The sequence below is a fragment of the Anser brachyrhynchus genome (genome assembly GCF_964034855.1).
Source record: "Anser brachyrhynchus genome assembly, chromosome: 4".
NCBI classification, from domain to species: domain Eukaryota; kingdom Metazoa; phylum Chordata; class Aves; order Anseriformes; family Anatidae; genus Anser; species Anser brachyrhynchus.
The window spans coordinates 31,404,087-31,429,123 of record NC_137698.1 but is presented as its reverse complement, the minus strand read 5'-3'; the positions used below and the strand labels follow the sequence as shown (position 1 = coordinate 31,429,123).

At 40.2% G+C, this 25,037-nt stretch overlaps 1 protein-coding gene across 6 annotated transcripts in view; it reads left to right on the top strand.

The window, feature by feature from the left end:
- The first annotated feature begins 688 nt into the window (after positions 1-688).
- Positions 689-25,037, top strand: part of GRIA2 (glutamate ionotropic receptor AMPA type subunit 2) — a 103,146-nt gene continuing 78,797 nt past the window's right edge. For all 6 annotated transcript variants that reach the window (XR_013950353.1, XR_013950354.1, XR_013950355.1 and 3 more), the window contains exons 1-2: positions 689-1,118; positions 1,293-1,433. Coding sequence is in view for 3 of the 6 variants with exons in the window: in XM_080589670.1 (XP_080445796.1) it covers positions 1,031-1,118; positions 1,293-1,433 (229 nt within the window). In the remaining 3 variants the exon portion in view is untranslated. The remainder of the gene's footprint in view (positions 1,119-1,292; positions 1,434-25,037) is intronic.

Here is a 25,037-nt window from a genome sequence, read left to right as displayed (position 1 = left end):
GTCTCTGGAAGGGACGATTTAGTAATAATAGTAATAGTAACAGTAACAATAATAATAATAATGGAAATGCAATGGAAGATCAGCATGCTTTCCTACATGAATATTCCTCCGCCGCTACTAAATTCATTTTTTGAAAAATATACCAGCAAATAGTCAGTTAATAGCAAATCTAACTCCACAGCCACAGTATTGTTAGCCTGCTTGTCCTTCTCCAGGATGTGTGTGTGTCCGTGTGTCCGTGTGTGTGCGGTGCGTGCTAGCACAGACTGCGTGCCAGGCTGCACAAGGCTAAATTTAGCTTGCAGTAAGTACTGCGCCCAGCCAACATAGCTGGGACCCGCCTTGAGAAACAAACCCCCCGATACACGAGTCACGGATCACCTGGGCAGCCTTACACCTCCCCAACTTTTCTATCTGGGCCCAGCAGCCCAAGCGACGTGCTGCACCTGGGCGAAACCCAGCGACACGCGCACGAAGGAACGAAGCACCCCCACAAACAAAAAGCGGGATTTTGGGTTAAACACGTAAAATTTTCTCCTCCCGCGGCCGGCTCGGGACGGGTCGCGGCGCCCCCGCTCCTCCTCCTCCTCCTCCTCCTCCTCCTCCTTCCCCTCCTCCCCCCGCCCCTCCCGGCGCTGTCCGCGGTGCTGGATTCTGCCGGCGCGGGAGCGCGGAGGCGAGGAGGAGCGTGCCCGCGCGCGCGCGCTCCCGCGGGGCTCCCTGCTCGCGCCGGCGCGCGCCCGAGCGAGGGCAGGGCCGGTCCGGGCGCGCTCCCCCCCCTTCCCCACCACCACCACCACCGCCCCCCCCCGCCTTATTTCCGGAGCCGGGACTAGCGGCGGAGCGGCGGCTGCTCGGGCACCGGCTTCATCCCGCTCCTGCCCCCGGGGCTGGCTCCCCGCCTCGGAGCTCGGCTGCCCACCCAGGAGGAGCGCTGCTCCGAGGAGGTGGAGGAGGAGGAAGGAAGAGGGAGAGAAGGAAGAAAGGGCTTTTTTTCCGTGGCTTCGTGGATGCTCTACTTTTCCTGGAAATGCAAAAGATTATGCATATTTCTGTCTTCCTGGCGCCTGTGGTTTGGGGACTGATCTGGGGGGTGGATTCTAACAGCATCCAGATCGGTAGGTGCCCGCACGCCGGCGGACACGGCTCTTCTCCTGCCGGCCGTGCCCCGCTCCGGCCCCTCGCCGCCCCCCGACCCCCGGTTCGGGGGGAGCCCCGCGGGGGTCGCGGTGCCGGCGCTGCCCTTGCCCAGCCGGGCTGACCGAGGCGTGTGTGCGTGTGTTTCCCTGCAGGGGGGCTGTTCCCGAGGGGCGCCGACCAGGAGTACAGTGCGTTTCGGGTAGGCATGGTTCAGTTTTCCACCTCGGAGTTCAGGCTCACGCCGCACATCGACAACCTGGAGGTCGCCAACAGCTTCGCCGTCACCAACGCCTGTGAGTACCGGGGGGGCGAGGGGGAGCCGCCGGGCAGGTGCGGGAGCCCCGGGGGATGGAAGGAAGGAGGGAGGGAGGGAGGGAGGCAGGAGCCTTAAAATGGTTTCCGCCGCCCCCGCCCGGCTGCTCGCCCTCCCTCCGAGCCGAGCCGGACCCGCATCCCGCCGGGCAGCCGCGGTGCGCCGTCAGCCATTTTCCTCGGCGCCGCTCTCTCCATGGCGCCGCGCCGGGGCACCGGGGCCGCAGCCCCCCGCCGAGCCCCTCAGAGCCCCCTCGGCGGCGGGCAGCGTGGGCGGGCGGCGGGGCCGCGCCCTGGCTCCGCCTCTGTCTCTGCCTCGGCCCGGCCGGGGGCTCCCGGCAGCGGCTCGCAGAGCGGCCAGGGGTCCCCGCCGTCCTCCCCCCGTGCCCCCGTTTCCATCGCGAACCGTCTCCCTCCAGCGGTGCGGTTCCCCCCAGTCCTCTTCCATACTAGCCCCTGCCCGTCCTCCCGTCCCTCAGAAAGGGTGCTGAATCCAACCGCAGCTTACCGGCAAGACCGATTTCCCCCCGTCGGCAACCTTCTTTTTTTCACCTTTTTTCTCCCCAAATTCAGCCACGTTATGGTAGGCGAGGTGGTGTTGAAGAGGGGTGTCTCGGCACAGGCTCTGGGGTAGGTGGTGCAAGAGGGCAACCTAAGGAGCCTTCAGCAGCGTGGATGAGGGGTGGCATGCAGCTGAAGGGATAAGGGAGGTAATATGCTTCTTATTACCTTCTCATCCTCATACGTGCTGCTGAAAGCTCAGGAAAGGCTCAAGTCAGAAAAGGTCGGAGCATGTAACCAGCCTCATTGAGGCTGCTCTGGTAATCGCTGCGAGCTGCTGGGGAGCGCTTCCATCCCCAGCTAATGAGGGTTTCCAGAAACCAGAACGACACATGGTTGAATCCGCAGTATGCGTTGCTGGGTCCGTCGGTGAAGTAGGGTATTGTGTAGTGATCTGCATGACGTTCTGCAAAAATGTGATGGTCTTCTGTGTTTCTCAGTTCTCTGTGGTGAGCAAAATCCTGAAAATGGTTTGTTTAAAACAGAGATTTTTTTTCCACTGGTACTAGAGATGAGTATTTCTTGACTTGTCCATGTCATATATGTGTTAAAGACCATGTCTTTGAAAAGGTTAAGCAATTGCATTTTTCTCCAGCCCCGGCAAGTTTTGCACGTGTGTGTATGTGCATGCAGAACTCTTGCAATATGCAGGTGACCTGTGTAGGCTGCAGTCTGCAGTGATGTACTGCCAGCAGAAGGGAGTCTTCTGCCCACGTTTTGGGTTTCCCTTTGAACGTTGTCCAAGGCTTCCATTTTCAAGCCATTCTGAGAGCACCAAATTAAGACATGAACTGGTACTCGCTTTTTAGTCACCTCAGTTGCTACTGGTGGTTTAGTGAACTTATCAGTTGGTTTTAATTAACTAGTGAGCTATATGCCAAAAATATGTCGAGTATTTCCTTGATTACCTTCCAAGAAAGTTGTGGCTGGAGGAAAAGGAATTCTGAAGACAAGAAGCAAAATTCAGCGGTTGGTAAATTTGTAGAGGCCTGCATACACAGTTGGTTAAGGAGGATCCATTTTCTTCATCCTCTTTTTCTTCTTTTGGATTCATTTTTATTTGAAATATCGAAAAATCTGCAGGTGGTTATTTCAGAGTAGTGTATGAAGAACCTGTGTCCAAAGCCAGCACAACGAACAGTTAAGCAATGTAAAAGAAGGTCACAGAAACATGGCGTAACACGGAGATGAAAATGCTTCAGTGCTTGTCCAGGCATTTCACTCCAGCAAGAGACTTCCCATGAGCAGTAACAGGCTTAAACCTTAACAGCAGTAAAGATCTAAAGACCTCTTTCTGCCCTAAGAACCACAACCGCATTTTGTAAAATCGCCAAGTGGAACACTTCCGCTGTGGTGTACCCACGGGGCAGCAGGCCCGCAGGAGGCCGCCACGGCTCTTGGCAGGACAAGCTTCCATCCTGACAGGAAAACTGGGGCACGCGGTTCCCTCTGCTTCAAAAATTAGGTGAGGAAGAAGAAAGAAGCTGTAGGACTATCTCAAGGAAACTTCAGCCTTATCGTCTGCATGTGCTCTGAGCTTATTCATGAAGCAAGGAGTCTTTTAATGAACAAGTTGTATTGCTGGTACTATTTTTAGATTAGGTTCCTAAACTTGCAGGAGGGAGGGCGGCTGTGCTCATGTACCACTGAAGGTTTTGAATTGGTGTGAGGCTGCTCAGTCACTTAAAGGTACCAGCAGATGAGTACAGCAGAGGAGGGGTGGACTCCCTGTTTCATAGTGCTGTAGCGCGTAGGTTGCCTTCCCTCACCCAACATCTCTGTAACAAACAGTCATTTTAGGCTGTTGTGCTGACAGGTCATCAGGAGTAGCTGTTGGAATCTAATAGCAGTTTGCCACCTCGCAGGGCGGTGCCACTAGGAAGCTTCGTGGTTTTGATGGAGAGACGGTGCTTTCTGCAGCCCGATGGCACAATTAAGAGAAATGTTCACTGCTCTAATTGCATCCTTCGAGAAATGGGCTAAACTTGGCCCTCTTTCTGAGTTCTTGATGATTCAGAGGATTACAATGTAGGCACATGTAAAGGCACGTGTTAACAAAGCAGATCACTGTAACAGTGCCTCCTTGGCCTTTAAAGGCTGGGTCAAAGGTACAGCAAGCACTGCAGTTAATTCACAGGGTGGAATTGGAAGGTATCCAGAAACTGGACTTTATTGTCCTTCAGCAAAGTGTAATTGAGTCTAGTCTAATTGGAAAAGTGCTGACCATAAGTAGCGTTGGATTTTTAATTCTTAATTCTGTCAAAAGAAGAAAATAAGTTAGTGAAGACGAAATCCTTTCCTCTGAAGTCCACCAACCAGACAAGAGATAGTTGTGTTATGTAGTCATATATCCTTACACTGAAAGGATACTGGAGTCCTAAAGAGAGATTTCCTATGGAGTGCTATAAAACCTCCATAACTCTAACAAGTTTTTCACATAGTAGTTTCAGTACAGGTGTAATATATGAATGATCTTAGATGTTTAATTCTGCTGGCTCAAGAGCCGGTGTTGAGCTTTTCTGTCTTAAATCAAGTCTTACAGCTCTGCAGGGATCACTGCACCATGACATTATGACAAGGGGATGCTGATTCATGCATAAACCTTAGATCCTTTCATTATAACTACAACCAGCAGCTTTGAAAACCTATGAATATCTAGCATGTTGCAACTTGTGAGTCACGATAAAGGTTTTCCCAGCCATTTTGGAATATAAAGCTGTTGATGGCATCCTTAAAGGAATAGCATGCAGCATACTCCTAGCAAAATAATTAAAGAATAACTCAAAAATCATATCTTGTAATGGTAGTGATGGTACAAACATAGGTGTGTTTATTTGAATTAAAATTACTATGGATCTTGCACAGACATATTTTATGATGAAAATGATTTTGAAGGAAAGGAGGAATTTTAATAAATACTTATGTTTCAGTTCAATTGTATTCCTGGTCCGTCCCATTTCTTTTTCATGATAAAACATTTCTCAGGCTCAGTGAGCACTTGTGAAACAGTTTCTGTACTCCCCTGTAATTAAAATGGACAAGATGAAATGGGTTTTCTTAATAAAACGATATGTTTTACACAGGTTGTAGCCTAAAATTGGAACTCTTGTGCTTTTGCTGCTCTCAAAACATCTCTCCCCTTGAAATCAAGCCCTGTAGCAAGCCTTAAACATTCCTCTTCTCCTGAGAGTTATACCTAAAGAAACCTGGGGTGTTTATTTTCTGCCAGTGCTGTCCCTGCTGTGCCTCTTTGCTCCTGGCTCGCAGAGAATTTTCACACAGATGTGGTCCAGAACGTGGGCAGATACAATTGTGACAGCTTTGGCTTGGCTACTTGACTTTCCAGATTTTTATTACGTGATTATTGCATTAATATTGTCCATATATCTGAAATAAAAATTTACCATGCAGTTTTGAACATACTATGAATTTATATTTTAATCTTTATAAACCTTGAAGTGAATTTTTTAATAGCAGTTTGTGAGTAGCATATTAATCAAGCCTTTAATATTCCAGTCAAACTCTTAAATCAACCAGTATGTCAGTCAGCCTTTTCAATATATGTATATGTTCATATAAGCTTTTATTTATCTTTAATATATGAAAAATTAGGAAGTTTTCTTCATTTATGCTAATAAAAGCTTTAATTTACACTGACTTAAACAGAGCTATTGATTGTTCACATAGCTGGGGATGTATTTAAGCCCTGGCCATGTGTAGGAATTCTGTACTATCCAGTGTTTGTTACACATACTAAACCAAGGGCCAATGCATCAAGGAATACTGATACTGCTGATTTCTTTATTTCTTTTATCAGGCTTTTAATACTTCAACTATTGTTGAGAGTTAAGGCAAATTAAACAGATACCATTCCATATGCTGACCATTACTGGGGAAGTATATATATAAAAAAAAAAAAAAGGTAACTTATTTTGAAAATACATTAAACAGGCAAAGCTATTCTATGACTGTTACTTAAAAAAAAATTAAGATAATCGGTAAAATTAATTATGAGGTACCTGCTGTGAAAGCATGCTTAAATTGTTAAAAAATAAAAATAAAAGTTATAGGAAAAGGTCATTTAAAATTAATAATTGTCTAATATGTGTTGGTTGTACTAATTTTTAGGAGACTAAAAGGAATAAATAACCCACAGTAAACATAAATGTGTGCATATATGTATGTCTGTATATAATGTAAATTCATATATAATTTTATATATATAATGAAAAATAGTTCATTTTTGATGTCACATAAAGAAAAAGCAGAACATTGGTTAAACCCTACAATCCATTTTCTGAAGAGGATTATCTCGGAGCTCTTACTAGTAAGATAATTTATCATTTCAAGTCAGCGTTCTCACCCCTGTAAGTGAATTGAGTGCATGAATTACTAATATTTTATATTGAAGTATAATGCCTATATTGTGGAACCAACCTACAGCTGAAGCCAAGGAATGTCAGGTCAGGCTGAAAACAACACTGAAAAGTTGTTATTTTAAAAGTTGTTATTATAAATACCTGAATATGTAATCTTTTCAGTTGTATGTATCAGACTGTTTTTGTCTATATGTAAATGGCCTTCTTGTATAACAATTAACTGGAACATTCATTTCTGAAATGACCAGGATTTTTCCATATTCTTATAACTGTTCATTGCATTTACGAGAACATGAACACGGTGGCATCTGCTTTTAGAAGACGACAGATGAGGGATTAATTCCTTCTGTACTACAGATTTCTGAAGAGGTACAGGGTAAAAGTCTACAGGTTTTTTATAAGAAATATGTAGGCTTGTATAGCTTTCTTATTTTGTATTGAAACATTAACATTTTCCTTTAAGTTCACAGAAAAATCTGCCTTGACTGCAGGTACATATTAGATGTAACCTTACTAAAACTGAAAAAGGGCTTCGATTTAGATAACTAAGGTCTTCCAATATTGAATTCCTTATGGATAAACAAGGAGGAGTGAGAAAAAGCATCAGACCAACACAGTGAATGCGTATTTTAAAACAGCTAAACAAGAAGTAAAAGCAGACTTTAAATAAGCACGTGTTGAGCAAATTCATGTTGTATCTCCTAAAATCAATAACTGCACTCAAGAACTGTTTGTTTTTAATGGAATTACTGGGTGTTATAGATGTCTTTAATTTTGTACAGTTGATTTTTTTTTTAATTTTTCTGTTTTTTTCATTGTTTTGGGAAATGTTCTCAAATCAGGCAGTTTATGGAAAGATTACCTTTTTTTTCCCCCCTAAAGTTTCCAGTTGGGAGATGAATATAGAGAGTTAACATTTTTGTTCTGGATCTGATTTCATTTACAGAATCTTAATATGTTTAGCTACTGCTAGTTATTTCATGAGACATTTCAAAATTTTACAAGAAAGTTGCTTACTGTTCTGCAGTGAGGTAGGGTTCAGCTTCAGCTACTGCTGTCTCCCCACACATTTTCTCAAACCTGACCTTAGAGAAATCAATAGAACCTTTTTGAGAGCTTAAATGTTACATGCAGTTCAACTAAAGGCGACAGAATCAGGCACAAGAAGTGCTTTATTTCAACTCTAATCTACTCTTTTATTTGATATCAGGGAAGGATATTCAGGTCTGTATTCATTAGCTTAAATCGGCGTGTGATTGCTTTGTGTGCTTGGGGTGCTGGATGTGTAACTGAATTACCAATCACTTGAGCTAGTCCTTGAATGACTTGCTGGGCTTTATTGCACATCAAAATAGTATTTTCATTACTTAACTGCAGAAGGTAAATGGGTTTGCGCTTTTCATTGCTGAAAAAGAAACTGAGTACTTTGCCATTTGCGATTTAGAATGGACACCTTTTTTGCCGAATGATTTTTTTGATGAACGAGAGCAGGACAAAATTGTGTAAAATGTTCATCTTGGCCCTGACTCATCAACACATCCTCCCACAACTGGTACAAGAGTTTCAAAGCTCAATAAGGGACAGTGGCTGATTGTGTAGAATGTTCAAACTAGGTACATGAGCACACGCTTGCTATGCTATCCCACCTATTCATCTTAATCTCAACTTCATGTACTTAATGTTGCATTCGGTTTGATGCTGCATTGTTTCAGGCTGCTGTGGTTAAGGCTGTCATACCACTGTAATTTGTTCTCAGTGTGAATGTGTTCCTTTACAGGTGCAAAAACACCATTTGGGGTGGAAAAGATGCCTCGGCTTATTGCATATACTGTGAACTGATTTTCTTTTACATACTTTGAAAATTGCAAGTAACAAAATAACATAAGCGCCCAGTGTGATAGGTAATTGAAACAGCAACCCGATAGGTAACGTGGAGATTTTCTTGTCATTCTTACTGAGAAGACTGCTTTCAGAGGTCATGTCAGCAACAGTGCCAGAGAGCTCAACGGAATGGTTTTGCAACTGCTCTGCAGCCTGCTGAAAGGGTTTTTCTTTTTTTTTTTTTAAAAAAAAAACATTATTTTTCTTTCGCTTTCTGCCTTTTATGAATGGCAGAACTTGGTAGTTATAGGACTCCGGTTTACATCCCTAACACGAAGAGGCTAACGTGCTTTACCATCCCATGTAGCGTGAATCTAAAATAGTTGAATGTCTTGCATTCCCTTGTGTGTGGGTGAACTATCTCAGAACGTCTCTAAAAACATGCTAATAAAACAGACTGTACGGCTCTGAGCAAGTTGGAGAATTTTTTTGATAATACCATAAATCTTAGAAATTTGGGATGCTGAAGGTCTTCTGGCTGAGAATGTTCCTCACAGGTACTAGTTGTCAGTTGTTTCTGACAAAATGTCTTCCACCCCAAAATGCTGATTTTTTTTTTTGTTTGCTTTTGTTTTTCCCTCATATGACTGTAACAAATTCCAAAGCACTGTAATAGTATGGCCTCAGAGGGGTTCTTGGCACAGATGTGGGAACCCGCGTGATTGTGCTTTGTGCGGGCACGGTGACACCAGGGAGTTTATTCCAGCTGTAATACTTGAAAAGCAGGGTAAAAAATTTGCATGGCTAGTGTATGCCAGGCTGATACTTACATAAGCTACAGCAGTGTTACTTGTAGCAGAAGCTGGATTGATCCACACCAGAACTACAGTGAGTGGTTAGGAGAATCATTCAGGCTTTAACCCTTTTCCTTCATACCTGCCCATGTCAGGCAGAGGACCTGAATTTAACCCTTTGCCTTTCACATCTTGTTTGAACGCCCTGAGTCCTGGACCATTTTTGTTTTGATGTCCATCTTCTCTGTCACTTTGTCCTTTTTCCTGACTCTATTAGTTTTTTTGGTGGGGGGAAAAAGAAATCTCAGACATCTTACTTTTGTCCTGTTGCAGGAAGGGGGAGAAGTAACTTCTGGGTTTTGAGAACAAGAAGACAATTTCCTTCTCTCTATTGTTGTTACGATCAAGCACAGAGGAAAATAAAACATTAGGAAAACTCTATCAGTTTAAATAATTGCTCGATCAACAAACGTTGATTGGTCAGATTTATACACAGCTTAAAACTTTTGAAGCCATTTTGAATAAACACCAGGAAATATTGAACATGGTTATAAAATTGTTATATTTAAAGACTAGATAGATTTGAGGGCTCAGGAAATAAATGAGAAGTAAGTTGCTGTACATAATAAATTGCAGTATAAATTTATAATTGCACTCACAGCCTTACATCTGCCAGGTTTTCAGGTGCTTTCATTTGATGAGATTGAATCATGGTGAAATTCTGGAAAGTCTGTCTAAAAAGTCATTCAGTCCTTTTGCAGAATAATTAGATTAGTTCAGCAAGCCTTACCAATAGTTTGGGAATGCGGCGTGATGAGGCCAGACTATTTTCTCAGTCATATAAATGGTCAAGCTTCTACTGATGGTAGGAGCAAAAACAAATCCAAATTCATATGATGTATGAGGATGGAAGATAACTTATGGAAAGAGGGGAGGGATTAAGCACTTCCAGAAATGTGCTGAAATATTTGAGCATCAATTGGATAGGCAGAATATTTTTCAAACTTTATAGTACATGCTCTTATGTGGCCCTGTTGTATGTGGGTTTTGTTGTCTGTTTGTTTTAAAGTAGTGCAAGCATTTCTTAAGAGCTTTGTCAAGATTCATTATGGAAATCAGAAAAGTTATTAGTCCATCTCAATTTATGATAAATTTGCAAATGGTACTGTTAGCTAAAAGGCTAAGGTTTGGTCTCTGCTTGCGTAGGTAAAGAGGAAAAACATAAGTTTGCTCTTTTTTTTTTTTTTGATTGGATTTGATCATAGATGTTATTCTTTGGTAATATCTCTGCATAAATTTGCATTTTTTTCTTATCTGCCTTTTTAGCTGTAGGAGAATGAGTTTTGGCTTGGCTTCATAGAACTTAGTAATGAACTTCCACTATAGAAGTAAGCAAGCATCTGTGAGCTTCAAATACTGCTTTTTTAGCAAGTGGAGCACTTAATGTTTGTTTGAGCTTATCTCTTTACATCCGTGTCAATATGATAAAAAGAATGTATTCCTCAATTTCTGGTGGAGGCAGTTTAAATTCACTTGCAATTAATACGTGTTAAGACCCAGTTTGTGATGCTTGCTCTATCCTGGGTGACCTCAAGCTCTAGAGTTGTCCCCTCTAAGTCCTCTATAGCATCTGGCAAGCTACGGGGATGCCTCAGATCCATCAGTGTCCAAAATAGCACTCGGTACATACACTTAGTAATCTGAGCCATCTCATCAGTCTTGTGAGGAAAAGAGTATGTCTGTAGAGACCCAAACAACTTTTAGGAGCTTTGACATTTTTGTAGACTGTTTTGTAGATTGTATTTCATTGATACGTGACTTCTAGGGATGTGTATGTTGCAGCATTTACAAGCCACTATCCAAAGTGCATCTCAACTGCCTTAAAATCCAGATGTATTGGGGGGGAAAAAAAAGCTTGTTTTGTTTCTCTCTTCATATAGGTGAAATATTTCAACAGTGCAGGCCTAATTCTCAAGGTGTTTTTTTTTTTTTTCTTGTTCTCATAGTACCTCAAGCAGTTCACCAAAACAAGTGTTGCTAATACTGGGCTGTTAAAAAGACTGTGAAAGTATTTGTGCTATTTAATTTTGACACATTGGCTCCATAGGAAAAAAAAAAAAAGTGCCTTTAAAATTAAATGTCTTATTTCCTAAATGTCACTTGAAGCTTTCTGAGGAAGCTAGCAGTGTTAGTAGGAACACGGTTAACCTAGCCATGTAGGTTGCTTACCAACTTTGTGCTTTGTTCTGTGCACTGCAATTTAAATGTCTTTACTTTTGGTCTAATTCTTTTTTCTTCCTCTTTCACTGTTCCTTCCTTAGGCTTGCTTTTCTTTCTTTTGTCCTTGCCAGCCAGCTAAGTATACCAAAAGTACAATATTCCCTACTCCATCTCATTAGAATTGTCCTCTGCTTTCCAGGTTCCAGTTTAAGAACTCTTTGCTCAAGGACTGATTTTATGTAAAATACAGATCAGGTGGGGATATAGTGACGATAGTGATGGGTATAAAATGTCTTTTTGCTTTTTTTTTTATGAACGCTTTCTGTATTAGAGCTCGAAAGACCTCACCTTGTTCCGAAGCAGCTCCCTAAATGAGCCTGACAAACCAAAGGAGAGACTATAGCTTGACAGAAGGGGAGAGGCATATCTCGCTGCTGCTGCACTGCGGGAGAGTTTTCAGAAAGAAAAGTTCACGCAGTTCACGTCTGTCCTGTGCATCATTCCAGGCTTGTAAGCCAGAGGTTAGGTGTGCACATTGCAGGTCGGGTTGCTTACAGCATTTCTGGGAATTCTGTGTTCTGTAACCCTTGGTTGCTGCGGGTCCTTCCTATCTCTGGTGACACTTCTTCATTTCTCTTCATTTCTCACCGTGAAGTAGGCTGATACGTGCCAGTCCCCAAAGTGACTTGGTAGCAGTGGTGCGTGACACTGTCACGTGTACAAACCAGGAGCTTAACGTGAGTCTTGGAACTGAATGAGGCTGGAGGCACCAGTGTTACCTGCAGTGAGTGGGGAGAATTAGGTGCACAACAACGAAATCTGCAACAGCTGTCACCTAATGGAAAAGATACTAAATCAGCCTAAAATACAGAAAGTTGCTGTTGAGAAGCTTCAAACTGAAGCTCTCATACTAAAACTGTTCCTTCCTTGTCTTGGGTGGCTGACTGCAGCTCTGAGATGAAGGAAGTGGCATCAATGGCAAGAAGCTACTTACTCAACTCTTGTGGATTTAAGCTCTCAGATTGTATAGTACTCTGCATGCTGTGCAGATCTTTCACCTTTCTGTTGGAATAGCCCAGTAGTACAGTAGGAGGTGGAAGAGTCTGGGATCTTGAACGATGGTGGGAAAGAAGAGCTGATTTTTTTTCCTGTTCTTAATGGAATACATTTGCAGTCAGGGCAGGAAGGATATTTTGAATGTTTGTAAAGAGAAGCAATCAATTATGCAGCCACATCACTTTTGCTCATGGCTGTACTAACCTCTAGATTTCTCTTTAGAGGGAAGTTTTTCATTTTATCTTGTATTGGTGGGCCTGTGTTTTTCATCCCGATATTGTAACAGAAAACTGTCTTCACCACTCTTAGGAGGGATTGAAGTGTGGTTTTTTTTGTTTGTTTGCTTTTTGAAATACTTCATTACTATTCTGGAATTACTGTTGGTATTTAATGCTGAATATTTTAGGTAGTAAAAATTAACATTTTCTTTTAAGTTTCATTGGCCATGACCAACCAACACGGTACTTGTTTTCCCAGTGGCTCTAGTGGCTGCATTGTTTCCACATTAAATTCAGGGTAGGGCATTTAATCTGTAGAGTTCTATGTATATTCAACTTTGGCTATGTCAATAGAGATTTCTTCTTATTTAACTGCTGTGGCAGCTGCATTCATGGACACTTAAGCTAATAGTCACTAGATTTAAAGATTAGGATGCTGTTGACAGGATGTTTTCTATGAAGAATCATCAACTGTGTGCTCTGTTTCATCCAAAGTATTTGCTGGAGGAGCTGGTTGGGAAATAAGAAGTGGAACTGTTTGTAGGAATGACATTTTCCTTTTGGCCACCAGATAAAATAACATTACCTTGTTTATAACTGTGCAATCTTCGTGTAGGGAATGTTGTGTTCATATCACGATCCATTGCTATGAAGGAGAGAGTAGGTGATACCAATAAAGTACTCAGGTTGTTTCCTCCCCCCTTTTTTTTTTGTGGATTACTGAGCACAAATAATGGAAGTTCCCTTTTTCCATTTAGGGTGATGTGCATAAGGAAAATAAGTTCCTATTGCCCTTTAGAGACACCTGGTGTATGCTATATTGTATGCTGATTTTTCATTAACTGTGTAGAAACAGGAAGCAAAACTTCAAAGAAAAACTAACAAACCAAACAGCCTTGTGAAGATCTAGATTATTCATCAATAGCATGAAAAGTGAACAGTTCAGACCTGGAAGTCAGAAAATTGGCGTGAATAACTGTAGTGATATGCTGTTGAATAACAAACGAGTGCATCAAGACAAAGATAAATATAACAGCCTTGTTCTGGTGTGCCTGTACCTTTTTACAGGCAATGAAATAACAGCGATGGCAAAATCTTATGCAGCCCTCAGGAATAGGTTTACTAGATTTTCCTTCAAATTCTCTATTCGGTTGATGTAAGTCTCCCTGACAGCTAATATAAGGCTGAATCCTGAAAGGTCCAGGATACCTCGCACTCCAGCAACAGTTATTTGGAATTGCAAAAGCTCAGCAAGGCTGTGATTCACAGGATTTGTCCCAGCCTTCTCCATGCATTTGAAAAAGTTCATCCCATTTTAGCTCGCTATGTAAATACAAAAAACCAAATATGTGGAAAACTTTTGGACTTCTAAGGTGTATTCAAATAGACATTACAGAGGGTTCACAGATGGCTGAATTAAATGATAAGTTATATATTACTAAATTACTGAGGCTGATGACAGGTAGAGGCCATAACTCTAATCCTGTGAAACAGACTGGGTACCAGTGTGTGTGCTACCTTTCTTTCTGTTTCATGTGTCTGGGTTTCCTTCCCGTGCAGAAGGGTGTTTTTGAAGGGACACTCAGTGCTTTGACACCCCCAGAATGTAGGCAGGAGATGAGGGGCTGAGTAGGGCTCCTGGGTCTGCTGTCCAGTTGTAGACACAGACTCCTTACTAAAATCATGCCATTTGTGTAGGTAGCAATACTACCAGCTCTTAAGGGTTGGTTTGGCATATACCAACTAGTTGGCTTAAATAAACTGTAGTTAGTAAAACAGCAACAAGAACAAAAAACCTCTAAGAATTCTGGGAATTGTCAAGATGGAAACTGTTTGAACTGTTGCTTGTTCGTCAACTCAAGGTGAAGTATTATTCTAGGGGTTGTTTGAAAATGTAACTTAGCCAAGAGAAATTTTGTTGAATGGAGTTGGTTAGACTGAAGGAAGGCCGGCCTGTGTATGCTCTTTGTCTTTATAATTATTCTTCTCTGACTGATTATCTGTAACCATACATCTGTCTATATCTCTTTCACCATTTTTTATCTACTGAGAGACACTCTTTGTATTTATCTTGCATTATATCTACGTACCCATTCACTCTTTCCATAGCATCTTCTTCTCTTTCTCCTTATATTCTATTTCCAAGTTTCTCTTCCTTTCCAATTTCCTTTCTTGTCATTTCTCCTGACCTTTCTGTTCAGTGCATGAATTACCTTGAGGCCAGACCGATTAACTGTTGTAGATAGAGCCATGTTAAGCTGTCCTGGCACTATGGAAGGATTTCAGAATTGCTTTTTTCTTCCCATTAATTTATTCTGATAGTGAATTTCATGGAAGTTTTCTTTTTGAAAAATGGTTAATTTTGGTCACATCTAGTTGTAACTCATTATAAACTGTACACATTTTTTAAATGACAATTGATGTTCATGATGCAGTGCATTATTACTATTTTTTTAGTTTCTAATTGTGTGGTCTGAAATATGAAAGACTATACTCATTTAATAGGAGCTTAATCGATTGTCCGCTTTGTAACTGAAAGACTGAAAGCCAGATAGCAGCATTGGAAAAGAGAGCTCTTCTTTCCATAGACTGGCTCCTGGCTGTGAAAGGTTGCAGATGGTTGGTTCTTACTGCAAGGGCACATCAGCTTAAAAAATGCCTACATGCAAGTATAGCATGAGGTGATAGAGGAGCTATTACCTCTCTTAATCTTTTATGTTTGGAGTCCTGTAAACTATAAAGTTATTTTTGAAAGTGTAAGATTAAGATGAGCAATTAAACTCTAAAATATTTTGAAGTTACTTTTCAATGGCATGTAAAAATATATGTTTAGGAAGAATACATGATGATAATTAAACAATTCGTAGTGACTGGATGTGGTATAAAGCTTTCATGAGTTACCACTTAGGATTATCTGACTAGCATGAGTGATTTCACCTTTAAATGCAATTTTTTTCCTACTTACTTTGCAATTGGCAAATAATCTGACTGCTAGTAATGGTTTAGAAGGTGCTATCCTATAGTGAGCTATATCCTCATATATATATATATATATATATATATGTAATTATATATTACTCTACCTGTGTCAGCACCAGGTCTGTGCCACAGCCAGTGTCCAAGCAGGATTTAGAAGTGCAGGTGGGCATGCTGACAGTAAGCAATCTGGAGTTGGCCACCTTGCTTTTGAGGGACAGGTGCTTGGCTGTTTGCATGTGAGCTGCCCAACCAGTGACAGCAGGTCTGGGGAATGTGTAGAGGCTCAAAATATTTGCTGCATTGCTGTTTTATTCAGTACTCTGGGATATTAGGGATTCCCCTGGTGTATCATAGGTGACTTCAGATGCTCATTTCTGGTTTATCTCCTGCTACACTGATTTTCATATTCCCTGTTCAGATGTCAGAAGTGCATCACAGGCAGGAATGCAGCACTTTGAATTGTTTGCATTGCAAAACCAAGGTGGGGGAGGGCAAGCCTCATCGGCCTCCCGTAATTAGGGACAGTTTTGAGTTCACACCAAGATGCCAGATTTACTGCCACCCACACCAGGAGCTGTGCACAGCAAGGTGGCCGAAGTGTCTCTCTTAGCTTTCTCTTTGTATGACTTGACCCTTGCTCTGGAGTACTTGGAAGTAGCAACCAATACATACAAGCATGCATGTTTTCCGTAATGTGTAAATGAAGATATTTAAATTCCATAGAAGTGCCTTTGTATTTAGCTTAATGGAAAGAAATCGCTGGAGAAAGATAAAGCATTGATTTCCTGGTAATATGCAAAAATCCTTTTTCTGGTTGCAATCTTCTGTGGTTTCAAGCTGCATTGATTCTCATTCCTGCTAATTTTAAAATTCACTAAAAAGGAAAAAAAAAGTCACTGTGCTATCAAAAAAACCATCATACACTTTTCCAACAAAAGATTCTGATTGTATTGTGATGTATCCTTCAGGGAAACTGGGTGCAGTTTTTCCCATGCTCTTCTGCAATTCTTATTAGCGTTACCTTCTGGCAGTGCATTCCAGTGACATTACAAACCCCAGAGCCTGTTTTGGATGCTCATGCTGCCAAATTCAATCCATGTATAAGTTATAGACTTGATACTTTTTCTGGGAAAAAAAATGCCTTGCTATTTTAAGAGCACTCCTCTGTTGTTGCCTTTGCTGTGTTCTGTCTTGTGCAGCATTAACAGAAGTGAAATGTTTGATATAAGAAATTGGTTGTTTTACTAAGCCTAATTTAGTCCTGAATGTGAACAGCACTGTTTGCATTTTTCTGGTGTTCTATTTTAACTGTCACAGTGGTGTGTAATTCTAGTCTGGGACTTGATATTTCCCCTCAAGAAGAAACATAAATTGGAGTGAAGAGAGGCTTTTTAGTATCAGCCAGTCCTTCATTTGCAATAATGTTTGGTAGAATTCAAGGGCTTACATTTCTCTAAAGACAGACTCTTTTCAGTCTGTGGGCTGGTGTTTTTCACCAGGCCTTAAATGAACTGATTTTTTAAAGTGGAATTGTCTTCAGGCTTCAGTGATGTTGTGTGGTGTTTTTCTTTCTTTTGTGTTTTTTTGTTTGTTTGTTTCTTTGTTTTTGTTTCCTATATTATTTACTGGAAGACTTAGTTTATTTACCATATGCTCTAGTTTAATGAAGCATATATGCTCTAGAATAACATGATATTAATCCTTAGTAATGCCATGAAAGGGAAGGGCTTCTGCCAGTCAGCTTGCAGCATAGCATGAACCAGTCAATTACAACGCTGAGGATCCTGATCGTGAATGCACACTGTTATCAATCAGATATAAATCATATGTATAATCACCTCATATCAATGACACCATAACAACTTGCACACTGTAACTCAGTGTACATACAATGCTTGCGATCTGACTGTGTATCACTGTTTTCTCTGAAATCCTGGTATTCATTCCAGATTATTTCCTGAAGCTTGTCACACACTGCTGACGAAGGGAGTATCGAAAATGATGAGAGGCAGTTCAGAGCACTTGGGATACTACATTTAGACTGGTCTGCATCTGTCAGTAGTTTTGAGGGATTTGAACTAAATAGCCTTTTTATCAATTACTTTTTGCATCAGACTGCTAAAATATACAGGATTGCTAATTTGAGACTACTTTGCGTAGTGTTCCAAAAGCCTGAAAATACTTCTGTATTCGTAAGCAGGTATTAAGAGTGATTGCTGTATGTTTAGCAACTGTGCAAACAGTTTCATGGTTTGCACCATGAAGCAACTGTAAATAACATCTAGTTTGTGCTGCAGAGCATCATCTGCATTTATTTGCATTGCATTCATGGCTGGATGTCCCAGGAGGTATTACAGGTTTCTTATACTAGATGCTGCACAGCTGTATAGTAAGTGCCAGTCCTTGGCCCAAAATGCTCACAACTGAAGTATTCGAGGGAGACAGATGGAGAACTTTCTTCCCTATTTTCATATGCAGTGTAAATAAGGGGTGGAGGAGGGTTAATTTTTTTTGCTCAAAGTCGTAATGGATGGCTACAGCAGAGCTGCAAATGCGTCTAGATTTCCTAAGGGCCGGAGAGAAAACAAGAATTGTATTTGACAGAAAAATTCAGTGTTTTGACGTTGGTTTCCTTTCTAATAAGTGAGGAAAAGCAGTCCTTCAGAAATTTCTTCCGGGTAAGGGAAAAAAAAAAGGTGGGGGGTTGGGGGAGGGGAGAAGGACATGTGAGAAGATTACAGATGGAGATAGAAATATGCTAGAGCATTTGTATAACGGGAAAACCAGAACCACTTTCTCCTCTGCATGATTCAGGTGCTTGAACCTATGTATTGTTTTAAATAGTACTAATTAAGGAAACACTTGCACTTTCTCTCCTTTCTGTGTCTGGCCCAAAACCCTATCCTGGACCTTACAAATTCTTTTTTGGGATGAGAGGGAGGAAGTAAATGGGGAGAAGATCCATTTCAACAAAAAGCTTCAACAGACAGAAAATGTCTTATCAAAATGTTTCTGACCACCATCATGCTTGTATCCCACTCTAGAATCTTAGTAGTCTTAATTCTCGTTTTACAAGTGCTTACAAAAGCATTACATTGTCTTCAGTCAAGAATCATATTCCAGACAATGTGTAGAAGGGCCACTACTGACATTTAAAGTTTTATCTTTCATGCAGAATAATGTATTAACTCTTATACATGCTCTTAGTGTGGCTCTTCTCCAAAAAATATGAACAAAATATTTTTTCTGGTATATGTGCTTTAGAACAACCATGAATTTGCTTTTTTAAAGAATCTGTCTCAATACCATTTAATACTAAGTTTACAGGTGGTGACATAAACAGGGGGTTTGAATTGAATACTGGTAACCATGAAGTCACAGAAGTAATTAAGGCAAAAGGAAAATCAAGGCTATTGCAGAAATGGTCTTAAATATAGATGTTCCCTGGCTGTGGAATAAAGGTCTTTTCAAGGAGTGAGCTATAGTGTAAGATCTATGATGTATCTGTGTTAATCCTTTACTTCCTAGCTGAAAATGTAAGACTTTATTTTCTAGTTGTGAAATCTTGCATAGATCTTACCAGTTTTATTCCATTGTTGTCAGTAGATATTTCTAGCAGCAAAGAACAAGTGAAATGAATGTATTTTCTACCACTAAAAATGTGATTCTTAGGGGTTTGTGCAGAATCTTGTTTTGTGTAAGACAAAGCTGCTTCTCTTTAACAAGTGGTCCTTTTCTGGTACCATTGTACATGGTGAGTGGAAGGCTTCCTGCAAGGTTTTGTGTTACCCTAGATGATCTGTGCCCCAATGGCTGTTCCTTATTCTGATTGAAGATACCAGATTAACATCCTTAGTTTCATGTAGTATTTTAAGGAAATCGACATTGAATGAGAAATGCTGGTATTAAATCCTGCTAACCTCTCTGGTCTAGAGTGGTTTTTTTTGTTTGTTTGTTTGGTTGTTTTTTTTACTACCTACAAATATAAGATCTGTTCAGGGATGACAGATGGTCTCCACCATGGTAGAAAAATACCTTCTAGCATACAATAAATGACTGAATGGGAAGATACTGCTTGGGAAAAAAAATCTCAGTTTAATAATCTAACAACCTCCTAAGCTGCAGAATGGTAAGATCTGTTGGTTTGCATATAAATGACAGAAGACCTTCTAGTTTAGAGAACTCAAAACTGTTTTCCTCTGCTAACCAATGTTGCATTCATTTTGAACAACTTCCATTTCAGTTGCATGTTGCTTATCTGCGACTGGACTGTGAGTTGTTTAAATGCGTTAGTCTGTTGGATGATGAATGGGAATAATACTTTATCATCATAATTTTGTTGGCATCAATTACCTTTCATGTTTTCATGGTTGCACTGGTGGCTGTGCACCAGTTAAGAAAACAAAGGAATTAGTCTTGGGGAGGATGTTGCAAGTAAACAGACAGGTAGTGCTGGTTCCATTTCTCATTGTCTAGGAAGACATCAAATCATTTTTGGTGTTCTCAGACTTCTTCAATAGACCTCTGATTAGGTTAGCTGTATTCTTTGGTTGACCCAGTAGAAAGCTACTGTAAATTTTAGGATACTAATCAGGATCAATGTGTTTAAAAGAGAAGGTTACACAGCTTATCTGGTTCCAGTATTAGCAACTTGTTTCTCAGTAGTAAAAGAAAAATCAAATTCTCAAATTGGTTTCTTCCATGGCTGGATTAAGCTGACTGTGAAAGAGGGTGAGGAGGTTACTTCACTAAATGGCACACCAACTCTTCCTGTTATTTGTTGCTATTTTGTATTGCTGTTGTTTATCACAGAAAATGTGATTAAATTGCATGCATCTGGTCTTGGGGGAAATAGTGTTTTTCAGTCAGTAGTTTGTAAGCTTTTATCAAACTGAGATCGTCTTAAACGATCATCCAACCACCCATTTAAAATGGGAATAGTTTCAATTCCCACTTAGCGTTTGCAGGTTGAACAGCTTATCAGTCAGCAAACAAAGTAATAACTAGAAGCTTAAAAATACAGTAACTGTTAGATGGTAAGAAGCAGCAGAGCTAAAATGCATCTTGATAAATGAGGAACTGTTGAGAATTCAGTGTTATATAGTGATACACATATTGGAAAGGCTGAGTCTTATGGAACCAGACTTCTACTCAAGATGGAGAACATTGATTAAACAAGATAAACGTTGTTTAGTGGGATCTCTTCATCTTCCCCAGTTGGTACCATCTTGTCCTCCTTCCAGTATCTGACCAGAATTCTCAGGAACCAGAAATATGCTGTTTCTGTTGTTATTTCAGAGATGTAAATGTTAAAAGGCACTGATTCTTCCAGCATCTGTTCTTGTTTTTCTGTAACATTAATTCAGACCTAATCTCTAGTAGTCTAATCAGTTTTAAGACTAGCTGTTAGAATTTCTACTGTAGTCTCTCTAGTCTCTCTAATTGCTGAAAAAACCTAGGCAGTATTTTGTATTAAGTATTTGCTTTTGGTATGCACTAAGCCACATATAGGTAAGATGATAGCATAGTTGCTATTAAACCAAAGTTTTGCATCCTCTGTGTGTGACAGTCAGCTTGGAAAGTTTGACAGTGTAGTGATCATCAGGCATTTATTATACAAAAATGGGACTCATTTAATGAGCAGTACATTTGAGGTATTACTTCCAAAATATGAAGGAGCGTAATGAATGAGGGTTCAAGAGACTCATGTTTCCAGGATAGTCCTGATGTGCTACAGTATCAAATGATTAGATTAGAATAAAATTAAATTTATTTCAATGTGTTAGTGACACAAAGGATATCAGGTTCCTGCCTGTAGAGAAAGAGGAAAAGTACTCTGCAGTCTACAAAGAAATGATGGGCTAAGATGGGAGAATACAAATTCGAGCTATCTTTTTCTGCTAATTTAAGTTCCATTTTTAGACTTTCCAAACCCAATGTTAAACCTCAGCCAATAATTCTATCTTAGGGAAATTAATTTTTACTTCCTCCTTTCTCTTTTCCAGCTTGGATGATGATTCTGTGATTCTAAAAAAGAAGCGAATTCAAAGATTTCATAAGGACCACTACAGATGGAGCAGGCAGTAAAACAGAAAAGAGATACGAAAAAGACCAGTGCTATCCTCCTGGTATTACTGTTTTCAATTGGGCTTGAATTAAATGTCAAATCTGTGTTCCTAGAAATTACATCAGGAAGGGGTGATTTTAATGCTCAACTTCTTTGTAAAGCTAAGAATATGTTCCAAAATACTCTTGACCCACTGGTCAGAACACACCTTGTGATGGTGACAGAGGAGCAGAAGGTGTACCTGTAACTTTAATCTTCTATCTAAATCAGCAGCCACTGATTTATTCTAGGTTTAAACAGATCAGTTGCAGATGTCTTCCAGAATGTTTGGACAGATTTGCTTTGAGGTTCTCTTCATCTTTTCCCCATTAGTTTGGTCTCCACTCTCAATCCTTTACTTACATTTGAAGTATCTGGTTTGCCTTGAAGTGTGTTGTTCTTATTTATCACTTCGTTATTTTCTTCAGAGGTTGTTTGCCTCAAGTCTCATTTATTCTGGCTTTCTGCTAGCTTATTTTCAGATGCCAGCTGGTATTTTGTAACAGCAAATATACATCTCCATAGCTTTCTTCTCTGTTGTATTTCGAATTTCTAGAAAATGGATTGACTGAATGTCTTTGACAGGAATTTCTCTCAAATGTATTTTGCTTTAAGGTCATACGTTTTCATCTCTAAGGTCATGTACTAACATCTTGTCACTGAAAAAGCTAGTGTGGATTGCCAAGGATATGATCTGTGGAACTGTTGCAATGCTGCTGTGTACATACTAATGGAATTTCGAACAGTGGATACTTCTGGTTTTGACGTGAGCATAGTGTACTAGCTGCATGGGTCTTATTTTTCGCAGTCTTCAGTTTCTACCACTGGAGTTGTTACCTTTGAGCATACTGTCCCAAGGCCTTCTTGTGAGGCATTTGATACAGTTTCCTTACTTTGAATTCAAGTGTATTCAGTCGTGAAGTTTTGGAAAACCTTGTTGAGAAAACTACTCAAAAATATTTGTCACCCCCCTTTTCCATTTCCCAGTGTTACTGCTTTTCATAGGCTCTTTGCAAATTTCTGCTAATGTAAATAAAAATCTTGACAAGGAGTTTAGCATTTCTTATGTTACTTAATGGATTGATGTTCTTAGCTGCTTTGCCTCTTTCACATAATATGAGCCTAACCTAATGCCCTGTTTTTGTCTTTAGCTTTTCTACGCTGACTGAACTGTCAGTGTTTGGATTGAGCACTTAGTACCTTGTATGAACCTGATGTGGGGATATGATCATAGGTAGATAAGCTTTCCTGAAACACTTGCTCTTTTGGATCTTAATTCTGCTCACAGCAGACCTGTGATTCTCACTTTTTGAGGAAAACTCTCAGCTAAAGCACTCAACTATGACTCCATTTTTATTACAATGATACTGAAATATGCTGTGCACGGAATATCTTTCTCCACTGAAGATTATATGGTCAATCATAGTAATGGTGGTTCACTGCTGTCATTACACTTGTAGGTGGAATTGATTTTTCTAATAACTGATAGATATTCCAGGCCTTTGAACACAAAGGGAAGTCTTTCCTTAATCTCCTCTGTTGTACAAGTGACCCCTAGAAGGACTTATAGTAATTTTAATGATTTCTAAGGCGTTAGTCCCATTGTTGGTTTTATAGCTGCGTTCATTACTTAAAAAATCTAGAAAAACATTTTGCTTTTCTTGTACTGTCATTGCCTCATTCTCTGATGTGGCTGCCCTTACTTAATCTGCTAGTGTGACTCATCTGGATGACGCAGACTAGTCTTTTTCCTGCATTGCAAAGCAAAGGCACTACTTCCTTGTGCTTTGCATCGTTATCAAATTGTGTGGATTCTGCACAGTTTCAGATAGTTTAAAAATGCCAGTTGCCAAAGAGCTTAACTGTTGAAGGGATAACAGTAACATAGGGCTGGGCAACTTTTGGTGCTGCAACTGAAAGAGGTTGAGGTCACGCCATAGTGAAGGGAGACAGAAAAGCAATGTATGCAGGACTTTCGGTTGAACACCTCTGAGAGCAGTGACACAGCATTCTTGCTAGCTAAGGTACAGAAAGAGAAAAGGATCACCTTCAGTGGTTAAGCTCTGGCCTGAGAAAACAATAAGGAATGTGCAAGGAAGTTCTTTAAGTGGATAAATTACGCTTTTCCAGTGATGATTACGGAGTTCTTTCTTGGCTTTGCCTTTAGGTTTCACAGGAATTATTCTCTTTTTTTTTTTGTCCTGTTTCATCTGCTTTCCTCTTTGCAACTAAAAAAGTCCAATTTTGCTTTTCTTTTGTCGATTCTTCTTTACTTATAGAAATGTATTAGCTCAGTCACTTGTCATAAACGTCCTTGCACTGTGGAATGAGATAAGTATAAGGTACATCTAATGGTACTGGAAAAAAAGTTTGTGCAGTCTGCTATGATCATGTAATGGCACAGGTCTTCAATCTAGCCTATGCTATATTGATTTTTTTTTAGGCTACTAATTAACGTTATGACTATTTGGCCTTTATTGCAGTGTTTGAAGGTAAGTAATATTTCAGCTTTTTTTTTTAATTTTTAATTTTTATTTTTACTTGTAGTTGAAGTTTTATTTTGTAAGGAGTATTCCAGAATAAGAATGTGCACAAGGGAGTTACACTGTAATAATAATAAAAAAAAAAAAGTGTAATTAGTTTTTGCATCATTTGTGCTTGTAGTCTCTCTATAAATACATGTTCTTAGATTAAAACAATAGGTATATATATTTTTTTGAAAGTACCAGAAATGACATTTATTTTCCAAATACTTCTCCATGAAATGTTGCTGAGGACTTAAACGTAAAACCCTCCCCAGTAAAAGGTGCTGCAGATGCTGTGCAGTAAGTGCAGGTTAATGGGCATGTGTAGGTTAAAAGACTTCCCTTTTACAGTGACTGGAAACTCTGAGATGGTCTACCAATGCAAAAATAAGGCTTCATATTTAGCTGCAAAAATTATATATGTGTGTGTGTGTATGTACAGACAGCAGAATTAGGATAGCTTAGCTGAAGTCATAATGTTAACGTATATTTCAAAACCTCCCCCCAAGGACATGCTCTGGCAAACTAAACCCCATTCATTTCTGTACGTTAGTGTCATAGGAGAGTTTTCATATGCTTTGTCACTTAATGTTACAGCTTTCATTGTTTGGGTTTAGCTCTCATAGTGGACGTGAGACTCCTTCATGTTTGGTGAAAGTGTGTAACGGAAGATGCCGGTCGGTCAAATACATGGTCCTGCCCTGAAAGGACAGTGATTTGGGTTAGAATTTGGGGATCTTTCTCATCTCTGCTGTCTCTGACTTTGTATAAAAGTGGTAGGCCATTTTTTGACTTAATCAAAAAGTTGGCCATATAGACAGCTTGGTTAGAACTCAACAGTTTTTGCAGCACTGCCATGGTAATAATAGAAAGGACTGAAAAAATAGAGAGGGCAAAAATCAACCATTAAACCATGCTTTGAATAA